The following is a 13,208-nucleotide window of genomic DNA, read 5'->3' as shown; positions in this document are numbered from 1 at the left end:
CCATTAGGGGTGCCTTAGTAATTAGTGTAGTGTTAGAAAGCATAAACTTGTCTTATATGTGATTTAGCCTACATTTTGTGCACATTCTAGAACATTGGCTCACATGGCCGGCCATGTGGTCCATGTGCCATGTGCCTTCACATTTCCATTTTATTTTGCTCACATTTCATGTGGAATTTAGCTTAGGATTTACGGCCTCCTTAGCCTATAAAAGGAGATGCCTAGCTCTTGTATTTTCAAGATTAATGAGAGTAATGTTATGATGCCAACATTGTGCCATACATTGCTTTTCCCTGGTTTCTAGGACCTAATCTTCATCTTCATCACCTACCATAGGGCTGGTCGAACCTCCCTCTCTCCATACACATCATGCACTCTCAAGATCACCATAGCTCCTAGGAGGATCTTGCTCATTTCAATCCATAGCTTCCGCACCCTTGATCATAAATCCGAGAAGAGCTCCATGAATTTGCCATCAGTAGCTCCTTTGACTCAGTTAACCCGCAAATATCAACCTTTTGCTTGGACTGACAGATGTGAGCAGAGTTTCATAGAGCTGAGGAAAAGGTTAACTAGTGCTCCGGTGTTAGTGATTCCTGATACAGGAAAACCTTTTGAAGTTTACTGTGATGCTTCACATCAAGGTTTGGGTTGTGTTTTGATGCAAGAGAAAAGATCAATTGCATATGCTTCAAGGCAACTCAAAGTTCATGAGAGAAACTATCCAACTCATGACTTAGAGTTGGCAGCTGTGGTGTTTGCTTTGAAGATTTGGAGGCATTATTTATATGGAGCTCAATTTCAGGTGTTCAGTGACCATAAAAGTTTGAAATACTTGTTTGATCAAAAAGAGTTGAATATGAGACAAAGAAGATGGATAGAGTTTTTGAAGGATTATGATTTCTAACTGATGTATCATCCAGGGAAGGCTAATGTAGTTGTAGATGCTTTGAGTAGAAAGTCAGTACAGGTGTCAGCCATGATGATTGAAGAACAAAAGTTGATTGAGCAATTCAGAGATCTAAATTTGGGAGTGAAATTTCATGTTGATCACATTAGTTGTAGTAAGTTAACTATAGCTAATGATTTTCCTGGAATGATAAAGGAAAAACAGTCAGAGGATCCTAGTCTGAAGCGTACTATGGATTTACTAGGTACAAATCATGCTAAAGACTTTGTGATGGGAGAAAATGGGATTTTGAGATTTAATGGCAGAATTTGCATACTCTGCAAATGAAGAGCTGAAGAGAATGATTCTAGAAGAGGGTCATAAGAGTCATTTTAGTCTACATCCTGGCATGAATAAGATGTCCCAAGATTTGAAGGAGTCATTTTGGTGGTCAGGCATGAAGAAAGAAATAGCTCGGTATGTTGTTGCTTGCTTAACATGTCAGAAGGCAAAGGTAGAGCATCAGAGACCTGGTGGTTTGTTACAACAGTTAGATATTCCTGAGTGGAAATGGGATAGCATTGCTATGGATTTCGTTACTCATTTACCAAGATCAATAAGGGGTCATGATGCAGCCTGGGTAATAGTTGATCGACTAACGAAGAGCGCTCATTTTCTTCCAGTTAATTTGAGAATATCTATGACTAAGTTGGCATAGTTGTACATCAAAGAGATTGTAAGATTGCATGGGGTGCCTTCTAGTATTGTTTCGGATAGAGATCCCAGGTTTACTTCACGGTTTTGGCAGAGTCTACAAGATTCTTTGGGAACTAGATTGAGAATGAGCTCTGCATATCATCATCAAACAGATGGGCAGTCTGAGAGAATGATCCAATCCTTAGAAGATCTGTTGAGGACATGTATCTTGGATCATCTGGGAAGTTGGGATGAGATGTTGCCCCTGGTGGAGTTTACTTATAATAATAGTTATCATGCCAGTATTGGGATGACACCATATGCAGCTTTGTATGGGAGGAAATGCAGAACTCCTTTATGTTGGTATAAGGACGGTGAAACAGTTTTGGTTGGGCCAGAGCTAATTCAACAGATCACTGAGAAGGTGAAGCAAATACAAGACAAAATGAAAGCTTCTCAAAGTAGGCAGAAATCATATGCAGATCAGAGGAGAAAGCCTTTGGAGTTTGCAGCTGGAGATCATGTGTTCATGAGAGTGACACCAACCAAGGGTGTAGGATGAGCTATCAAATCAAGGAAGTTATCTCCTAAGTTTATTGGACCATATCAGATCCTAAAGAAAATAGGTCCAGTGGCTTATGAGATTGCTCTACCTCCTCAATTAGCAAACCTGCATAATGTCTTTCACGTATCACAGCTAAGGAAGTACATCCCAGACCCTAGTCATGTGTTGGAAGTGGATAATGTACAAATCAAGGATAACTTGTCTTTTGAAGCAAAACCAATTAGGATTGAAGACCATCAGAGTAAACAGCTCAGAGGCAAGACCATCAATATGGTGAAGGTAGCGTGGGATGATAAATCTGGTGATTCAACTTGGGAATTAGAAGAAACCATTAGAGAAACCTATCCATATCTCTTTTCTGGTAAGTCAATTTTCGGGGACGAAAATTTTTCTTGTTGGGGAGAATGTAAGGATCTAGAAAATAACCTTAGAGTAGAAGTGGTATATTTTAAATGATACCTGAATATTTTATTATTAAAATGAAAAAAAAGGACATATAAATAGAAAAATCAGTTATTCAGGTTTCATTTTAAAAAAAAAACCACCATCTCTCTAAAAGTTTCCCTTTTCCTTTCTCTCCCTTCTCTCTAAGCACCAGTACAAAAAGGTAGATTAACGACGGTTAAAATCAACATTTAAAGACGGTTCCGGAACCGTCGTTATTACAGGAGTCGTTAAAAGTTATGGGTTTTTCACGACGGTGACTTATAACGACGGTTCCCACAACCGTCGTTAAAGGTGGGTTGCGATTTTTGAATTAAAAACTTTAAGGCAGTTTTAAAGACGGTTCCTAGAGGAACCGTCGTTGTAAATATGACTTTTAAAGACGGTTCCAAGTGGAACCGTCGTTATATGTATTAATTAAAAAAAAAAATTAAAAAAATCTCAAATAACCTGCATAAAGTTTTCAATCCTAGAAAATAAAAACATTTCAAATCATAATTTAAATATAAAAATTAAATACAACAAATTATAACATTATACAAAAAAATTTGGTAATATATGAAAAAATTTGTCATTGTAATGATTTATCTATACTAGAGTGTTATACATGGTTACAAAATACTTTGACCATGTTGTTCTCACATACTCCAATGCTTCTAAATCTAGCGGGTGTTGGTCATTGAACAACTATGACATTTGAAATATTTTGAATTAGTGCATGAATAATAAATCTCAAATTTTAAAGTGTTTATTGTATTGAGGTATTACCTTATCCCAACCTTTCTTAATTTCAACTTGCAAAATAGTCAACATCCATTGCATAACATAATAACCGCACTCATAATTTTCAGGTTGCCTGTTGGACTGCATGTGAAAATAAATGTATTAAATGAATGAGTGAAACACATTAAATTAAGTAAACAAATATACTTTAAATACCTTAAGGTACATCCAAGTGAGTTTTTGTGCGTTTGAAGTTCTCCTCCCACACAACATATTATATCCAGAGTAAACACTAAAATAATAAGATTTCATGTTAGAATACATAACATTATATAATATATAAGTAATAATAAATGTTAAATGAAACTGTCGTACCTATCTATAATGTTTTTAAAATAGGCAGGAGGTTTTTTATGCAAGGAGCAAAACCATGCAGCGGTATGATCTTGAACAGATATGATCAATAGTTGCCAATGACGCCTGTATAACAAATCAGTTAATTAGTTTCTCTTATTTCAATAATTTATTAAAACTTATTTAATAAATAAGAACTTACTCATGGATGTACGGAGCAAAATAAATGTGTTTTCCACCATTCTTTAAGGCAGTGGTGATGTATGTTTGTGTTTCCGACTTCTTGTTTCCAATTGATTGAGTGATTTGAGGGTCTAAAAACCCATATATATTGTGTTTCCCCTCATCAAAGCATAATCCAGAAAGATACCTAAATTTCAATAAGTTAGTACTAATATATTTAATAAATCAAAAGTATAAAGATTTTAAAATTTGAACTTACATCATCCATAATTGCAGAATTGTTATGTTAATCTCTTGATCTCCGGATGCAAGGTCCAACAAATCAGACATGTGAACGTACAACGGTAGATTACTATGCCTTCCAAAAACATTGGCATCCCATGGAACCTCTAAGACGGTTGTATCTAAAGCTGTAGCAACTTCCACCAATGCCGCCAGAGGATCATCAATGGAGACTATTTTCTTCTTTCCCAGAGGCAGATTTGTCTTAGGTTCCTGCTACTCACCAAAACAAAAAAATACTTAAATTAGTTAGAATGTAATATATCTGATATATAATTCTATTAGTATTAGTGCAAATATATACCATAGAGTCTATAGGTCTGACGAGATGTCTAGGCCAGGCAACGAAAGTATGTAATGCCTCTGCCACAATTGTCACCTCTGATGTCGGCACAGGAACTGCAAGATCACCATAAAGGACCTTCTACACCATGACCTTCATGAAATTAGAAGGAAGAGGCACATTGTGTAACATTATGACCCCTTCATAACACTTACCCAAGGCAACGAATCGGGTCAAAGAATTACACTCAACATATAATTCGCATTGGCTAGTTGAGCAGAAGTCATCCCCTGATAGATCAACTGCCGAACAACTCCCTTTAGTGCTGACTTTCTTAATAGGAGGCGGAGGTGGTTCATCTTCTACCATAGTAGGTGGTTGCTGTGAGTGTCCTAAACCCTCCCACCGCTTTTTGAACTCCATTTCCATTCGCGCACTAAACTCCTCCATGAAGCTTTCTTTAAGCTCTTGAGTTACCTCGGCCTTTAACTGCTCACGTAGTTGTAGTAAATACTCTTGGCTAGGTTCATTGGACAATTGTTCCTTGCTGTGTGATGGAGGTCCAAAGTATGACTGAATCCCATACCCATATTCAGCTACACGAACACGTCCAGGGTGTTCAGGTCGTCCGAGAGCAACATTAAGAATATCATTGCGACCACATGGTTTAAAAGTCTCCTGTGTTGATTGCTCATTAAGAGAATCCTAAAACAAATGAAAAGAAATTGACAAACTTCAACACATTGAATTTAAAATAACACATAGAATTTAAAATAACACATTGAAAAGAAATTGTCAAACTTACAATGCGTTTAACTATTTGTTCTGTAGACTTAGAACTCCATGTCCCTAATGTGTTTATACGGGCACCCTTCCACATCTCATGTCGGAGTGGTGGGGATGGAGGTCTTAAAGAATCTACACTATTCATTTCCTCAATGGAAGTAGAAACAGTTACATACCAGAATATCTTGCTAAATCATGTTTTTCTCGTGGTCAGTCACGTGATCCCAGGACTGAGTTAAGATAGAGATCCTTTCACGAGATAGTACTCCGAGATAACTCCTATATTTCTTTGCATGTTGCCCAGTGGGCACACCAGTGTGGATATCAATAGACAAAGGTATTTTGTCATCTTTATTTATCTTCTTAAACATATTTTTTAATCTTGTAGGTCCTCTACCAGTTTTTGAATGGGAAACTTTATCATCTGCCATGTTCCTGTTATCAAAAAAATATGATAAGCATCAAGAATATGAAATATAATTAAAATGAAAAATATTGTAAAACTAAACATGAATCACATGTACATACAAATATATATTCCTTCATCATGATCATTTCGAGTTGCATGTACAACATCAGCAACATCCTCGTACTCTTTATTGATGGTCGTTCTTGTAAGTGATTCAATCTCACAAATGTCATTGTTTGTATCTTCTGGGTCATTATGTTGTTTCTTTCCATGTAGCACAACAGACCAGTGGTCAGACGTAGGATCTTGGATATAGAAAACTTAGGAAGCTTGATGTGCCATTATAAATGGTTCGTCATGATAACCTATCTTTCGAAAGTCAACCAAAGTCATTCCTGATTCATCAACTTTGACACCAGTCTTATTGTCAACCCACTTGCATTTGAAAACAGGTGCAGTAAACTTGGTATGATTAACTTCCCAAATCTCTACTATGACACCATAATAAGGCATTGATCCCACAACAGGATTTTGATCCTTTGCAGTTGAAAACTACATAGACTCTGCCTCCAAGGTGACTCCGCTATTTTGCACTGTACTCCTATCATTTCGAGACTTTGTGTAAAACAAACAACCATTTACTTCATATCCAGAACAACATAAAACATCACATTTGAGACCGTTTGGAAGCCATGTTAATGTTTCAGATGCTGATGGATCATTCATTATTTGTTGCTTAAACCATGACATGAAAGTTTTGTTATGCTCAATTAACACCCATTTTTCTGACTGTCTTGGATTTTTATATTTGACAATGTCTTTGTGTGTATCTAAGTATGGTAACACCTCATCAGTGTTATTCAAGATATACAAGTGTGCTTGCAGAACCTCTTCTCTAGATTTGCTTATGACATGTACACCTATTGAAGATTTACTTATGAATCTACGAGAGTGCCAACCTTTTTCACGAACTCCGATACATTTGGCTTTTGACATGTACTCGGAACAAAACTCAATAGATTCTTCTAAAATGTATCTTTCAATAATGGAAGCTTCTGGACGACATTGATTCTTCACATATCCCTTCAAAATCTTCATGTATCGTTCAACTGGATACATCCATCGCATATAAACTGGCCCACACAATCTGATTTCTCTTACAAGATGAACAACCAAGTGTACCATAATATCAAAAAAAGATGGAGGAAAAAGCATCTCGAGTTGACACAAGATAACAATTATTTCTTCTTTAAGTTCATCCAACTTCTGAGAGTCAATCTTTTTACTACATATGGAATTGAAAAATGAACATAGTCGAGTGATTGTATGCCTAACATTTTTGGGCAAGATTCCACGAATAGCCACCGGTAACAATTGTTGCATTAGAACTTGACAATCATGTGACTTTAAGCCAATTAGTTTCAAATCATTCATAGATACAAGACTCTTCACATTTGAAGAGTAGCCTTGTGGTACCTTAACACCTTTAAGACATTCACAAAAACTTGTTTTCTCTTTCTTTGACAAAGTGTAACACGTTGCAGGCAAGTATGTACGTTTACCAACTTCTCTCGGTGCCAATTCCTCTCGTATATTCATTTCAATCAAATCTAGACGTGCATTCACACCATCCTTTGTTTTGCCTTTAATGTTCAGAAGTTTTCCTATTAGACTGTCACACACATTCTTCTCTACGTGCATTACATCTAGATAGTGTCTAACATCTAACTTACACCAATACGGAAGATAAAAAAAGATTGATCTCTTCTTCCATATTTCACTCACCGTTTGCTTCTTCTTCATTTTTCCAAAAGTCACATTAACATTTTTTATTTTTTCATAAATTTCAACACCACTTAAGGGAGTGGAACAAATGTCATGTTCTTGGTATTCGTTAAAAACTTTTTTCAATCGACGATACGGATGATATTTCTTTAGAAATCTACGATGCCCAAGATACACGGTTTGTCTTCCATGTTTCAACTGCTCATAAGATGTCTTGTCTTGACATATTTGACATGCTCTATGGCCTTTCACATTATAACCTGACAAGTTCCCATATGCAGGGAAGTCATTGATAGTACAAAACAACATCGCATGCAATCGGAAAGATTCATTTTTAAACGCGTCAAACACATCAACCCCTTCATTCCACAATAATTTCAAATCTTCAATCAATGGATTAAGATAAACATCTATGTCATTTCCAGGTTGTTTTGGACCAGAGATCATCATAGATAACATCATGTATTTGCGCTTCATACACAACGCAGGAGGTAAGTTGTAAATCACTAACAAAACGGGCCATGAACTATGATTACTACTTAAATTTCCAAAGGGATTCATTCCATCAGTTGCCAATCCAAGTCTTAAGTTTCTTGATTCTTTTCCAAATTCAGGAAATTCTTTATCAATATTCTTCCACTGCAAAGAATCAGCAGGATGACAAAGTAATCCATCACATTTTCTATTATCTGCATGCCACCTAAGGTTTTTAGCGTCATCTGCATTTGCAAACAAACGCTTAAGCCTTGGAATTATCGGAAGATACCAAACAACCTTAACAGGAGGACCTTCCTTTGTCAATTCATCAATTTCATCATTATGACCAACCTTAACCTTATAGCGTGACAAACCACACTTGGGACATCTTCTTAAATCTTCATACTCATTTCTGTATAAAATACAATCGTTAGGACATGAATGTATTTTTCTATACTCCATACCCATTGAACAAAGTATTTTTTTCGCCTCATAATTTCGATTGGGCAAGGTATTTCCTTCTGGAAGCATGTCCTTAAGCAATTGAAGCAATTCTGTAAAACTTTTGTCGGTCCATCCATTCATTGCCTTCAAATTCATCAATCTTAACATTGCTGATAATCGTGTGAAGTTAGTTGAACCAGGATACAAAGGAGTCTCTGCATCATTAGACATATTTTCAAAAACTACATTAGCAAATGATTCTGCTCCCACATCACGAATCATGTCTTCTAATCTATCATCCATTGAGAAATGAACTTCCTCCGATCCTCCGTGCACACTTGGCAAGTCTAACAATTCACCATGCCACGTCCAAGTTGTATAACTTTTCAAAAATTCATCACACAAAAGATGTTCTCTAATTTCAGAAACAGTCAATATCCTTCCATTTAAACAATTAATACAAGGGCACCTTATCCTTACTCCATTCTTATAACTAACGGCATTATGTTCTGCGAATTGTATGAACTCTTCCACCCCTTTTTCGTAAGTATCACTTATTCGTGATGTATTAATCCAACTCCGATCCATAGAACTGCTAAACTAAACAAAAGTGCCGAAGGTCGGACACCTCTGGACTTAGAACCAGTGCGTTCAATATGTCAAAACAATATATAATGACTGAAAATTGTCGAAGGTCGAACACCTCCGGACTCATAACCAGTGCGTTCAATATGTCAAAACAATATATAATGACTGAAAATTGCCGAAGGTCGAACACCTCCGGACTCAGAACCAATGCGTTCAATATAAACAATTAATATCAAACTCAAAATGAATACTTTCAAAATATAGGTGATAATAAATAAGAATACACTAACCTCAAATGGATGGGCGGTCACGACAAGCGGTTGCAGCAAGGACGGTCACGTAGGCGTAGACGGCAGGGGCGCGGCGGCAGAGGTTCTCGGTCGCGGGCGCGGCGACAGAGGTTCGCGGTCGCGGCGCGGGGTTCGGGGCAGAGGCGCGACGCGGGAACGATATATGATGATTGATTTAAAGAGCATATATTTTGAACCACTTCTCATCAAACATCTCACTTAAGTAATTCAACAAAATATTCAAAAAGAACAGTCCAACTCATTTATATTATCATTCAAACACTTTCAATTCTCAATCACAAACAGTTTCAACAAATTATTCACCTTAAAATCAATATAAAAGATTCAAAATCAACCATTTCAGTCAATATATTACTTTACTCTTCACAAGAGACAATCCTGCAACCAAAAACAATTGGAATTGGTGACCACGTCACCTCCAAATCCAGAATCTTCTAACCTAGGGTTTTATTGAAAATAATAAGACTAGCTTCTCTTACCTGAACTTTAGCTGATGCTCACTAAGAGCTCAAAATCTACCAAAAAGCTTAAAGGTAATTAACTCTATGTGAGATTTTGATCCGACAAACTTATAGGGTTCACTACCAGGAGTCCAACGGCAGACTCCGATCGCCAAATCTATAAGAGATTATAATCGGGCAGTCTTGTAGTCTTCGCTGCCAGGAGTCTAACGGTATACTCTGATCGTCAAACTGATGAGTGAAGAGATCAGAATCTTAGAGAGAAGGGAGAGAAAGGAAAAGGGAAACTTTTAGAGAGATGGTGGTTTTTTTAAAAATGAAACCTGAATAACTGATTTTTCTATTTATATGTCCTTTTTTTTCATTTTAATAATAAAATATTCAGGTATCATTTAAAATATACCACTTCTACTCTAAGGTTATTTTCTAGATCCTTACAATGCACACTCCTTAATTCATGCACACTTCTTGGATATATAATATTCTTTTCATTTATTTTTTAAAATTTGAAAATTAACTCTAAACATATTTTAATTAATTTCAGGCACCGGATGATGGAAGTCGTACTTCATCACTGAACCAGAATATTATTGGATCAAGTGGAGGCAACAAGACAAATTAGAATTAGGACTATGACATTAGTTGTAATATATTCAAATAAAATTTACATTTTGACAATTTAGTTTAATTTTTTTTTGGATTAGTTTGACATTATCAACTTTGTATTTTAATGAATGAATAAAATCATTTCTTATTATTATATTTATCAATTTTAATTATATTATGAGGTATAATTTTATTATAAAATTAATTTATCTTATAATTTAATTATATTATGAAATTTAATTGTGTACTGAAATTTAATTATAATATAAAATTAAATAATATTATAAAACGAAATTAAATAAATTATTATAAATATTAAAAATTAAATTAAATTTATATTATATCGTATTAAGTGGCGGTTAAAACTGTCACTATTTACGTTAGAATTGGTGTACCCAGTTTAAAAATTACGACATTTATAACTGACGTCAATTACACGCTTAAAATCGCCACTTTATACAATGCATAATACGACGTCTGCTACAACGGTTCTTAATTGACCGCCATATTAAATTTTGTGGCGGCAAGAATTCTGGCGGTACGCGGTACCGCCACAAACGTATAATGCGGCAGTTAAAAACATCAATTTTTATGAAAATAATCGCTGCATTATACACGTTTTTTGTAGTGCGTGGAACATTGTTGACCGCAACCGCTCAAGATGGGAATCGAAACATATTTCCATTGGCGTTTGTGATTGTTGAAGGCGAGACTCGGGAGGCTTTAATTTGGTTCTTCCAATTATTTCGACAATATGTGACACCTCAGCCGAATTTGTGCATGATTACAGATAGAGGAACCGGTATAATTTCAACATTACAATCCGAAGAAGTTGGATGGAAAGAAAACAACCTTTTTCATGTGTATTGCATATGCCATATTGCATCGAATTTCAAAAAAAAATTCAAAAATGTTGAGCTCAAATTAACATGGGTAATGACATTCCTTACCTTCTTTCACATATAATTATGACCTTTTACCATTTAACTAATTTCATTTACTTCTTTATGACAGCTTATGAGATGAAACAACCCATAGTACAGGCAAACCTATCAGTTATGCGATCTGAGTTCAAGCAAGCATTTTCCTGGATAGATCGCATACAATTAGAGAAATGGACTCAAACATATGATGAGGGAAAGAGGTATGGTCATATGACCACAAATCTAGCGGAATGCATTAACTTCGTGCTTAAGGGAGCTTGTTCCTTGCTGATTTCCGCTTTGGTTAAGGCATCACAACCTTACTTAGAAAAAATCAACAAGATTCAGCTATGTGTTTTGTGGAAAGGTTTAATGCAGAAAATTCTGAATTTGATGTCCAAGAATTAGCCATCCCACAATAATCATATACAGTTAAATTAAATGATTGGTGGTGTGATTGTGGCCACTTCCAAGCTCTTCGACTTCCCTGTCGTCATGTTATTGTCGTTTGTTCCTCTTGTCATTTACAAATGACGACATTCATTGATCCAGTTTACAACCTCCACACGATTAGAAAGGCATATCAAGTTGAATTCCACCCCGTTCGAAACGAGGATTGTTGGTCTACTTATACCAGGCCAAATTTCATACCAGAACCCCACATGGACGTAAAAACTCGGGACGACCAATTACAACTCGTTTGCATAATGAAATGGATCAATCAATTCAGAACAAGACAAAAAAATGTTCTTACTGTTGCAATGAAGGTCACAACAGAGGAAATTGTCCATTTAGACAGCAGAGTCATCCTTTATAATGTTGTTCTCATCAAATATTTTAATATCATCTTCTTTTAATGACATATTCAATAATTTAATTTATTTTTAATACATTTATTTTACATAAATACATGTATATTATTACTTTTTACATATTATATAATTTATACTTTCATATATTATATAATCTAAAAATTTATACATAAATTATATCACATTTTTATAAGTGTATTTCTAACTTTAACAATATTTATAAAATATTAAATATTTTTAATTTATCAAACAAATATTTTTAACCCAATTTATTTAAAATTATTGTAAAAAATATTCATTTTAATTATTCAACTTTATATATCTTTTCTTAAATAAAACAAAATGAAATTTTGGTATTATTTATAAAATACTTATTTAATTATATATTTTTATTTTTAAAATATTAATTATCATTTGTTTAAATCCTAAAAATAAAATAAGTGAATTTGTCAATTGAGTTGATAATTTTAATTGAGATAAAATACACTAAAGTTGTCAATCCTGTATTTAATTTTATTTAAACTGAAGTTGTCAATCGAAGCGGTTGTCAACTTTAATCAAAATGACAAGTGTGTCAGAATTAATGAATTAAGAATTAATGAATTAATTTATATTGCATATATCATTAACAACTTTGATAAAAAAAATGTTCATAATTTTTTCTGAGTCTATTTATGTAAATCTAAAAAAAAAAAACTACAGAATTTTGGTAAATTTCCCGAAGCTAGAAGTTATGCAGGCCGCTCCAACTCTCTTGATTCCTGAAAGAGAAACCAATATTGAAGTGCCCAAGACTTACTGAGAACCCGATAGCAATGCCACAGAGATTACCGTTATCCCATACTCACCCACTCGAGGTGATAAAACTAGTGATGACCCAAACGCAATTGCCAAGACGAGCGAAGGCACGAGCTCGACCAAGACAAAGAAACCTACTTCCCACAGCGACTTTGGGAGAAACACTCAAGACTTCCTCGGTGCCTCCCGAGGTAATCTTTCAGAGCAAAAGGTTTCCTCGACTTGAACATATTTCTACCACTGCTAAGGGAACCAACTCTCTTTGGCACGTGGATACCTGAGCAGACAACATTCGCCTTGGCATGCCACTCCCCAACGACCTCGATGTCAGTCTTATAGACTATGTGGGGCCCTTTGAAAGCGCGTATGGTATTGAGGTTATGATGGCG

The 13,208-nt window shown here is 35.3% G+C and overlaps 1 protein-coding gene and 1 pseudogene across 1 annotated transcript; one reads left to right on the top strand and one right to left on the bottom strand.

The window, feature by feature from the left end:
* The first annotated feature begins 1,895 nt into the window (after positions 1 to 1,895).
* LOC150025860 (uncharacterized) lies at positions 1,896 to 2,606 on the top strand (annotated as a pseudogene).
* A 1,954-nt stretch (positions 2,607 to 4,560) lies between these two features.
* Positions 4,561 to 8,908, bottom strand: LOC150025859 (uncharacterized). Its single transcript, XM_090304779.1, has 3 exons — positions 8,440 to 8,908; positions 7,400 to 8,019; positions 4,561 to 5,124 (listed from the first exon to the last, which is right to left on the bottom strand). The coding sequence occupies exons 1-3, from the start codon at positions 8,906 to 8,908 to the stop codon at positions 4,561 to 4,563; spliced, it is 1,653 nt and encodes a 550-aa protein (XP_090160905.1).
* Positions 8,909 to 13,208: the final 4,300 nt, after the last annotated feature.

Source organism: Phaseolus vulgaris, chromosome 7 (assembly GCF_051622355.1).
Source record: "Phaseolus vulgaris cultivar YP4 chromosome 7, ASM5162235v1, whole genome shotgun sequence".
Classification (NCBI taxonomy): domain Eukaryota; kingdom Viridiplantae; phylum Streptophyta; class Magnoliopsida; order Fabales; family Fabaceae; genus Phaseolus; species Phaseolus vulgaris.
This window is presented reverse-complemented; position numbering and strand designations above follow the sequence as displayed.

What these genes read in the sequence shown, in the direction of transcription:
- LOC150025859 (XM_090304779.1), bottom strand. Translation starts at nt 8,908, where the DNA reads ATGGATCGGAGTTGGATTAATACATCACGAATAAGTGATACTTACGAA. An exon ending in GAATGGATGGACCGACAAAA is followed by an intron (nt 8,020 to 8,439) that starts GTTTTACAGAAT and finishes ATATTGATAAAG; the next exon opens with AATTTCCTGAATTTGGAAAA. An exon ending in AAATGAAGAAGAAGCAAACG is followed by an intron (nt 5,125 to 7,399) that starts GTGAGTGAAATA and finishes CATTTGTTTTAG; the next exon opens with GATTCTCTTAATGAGCAATC.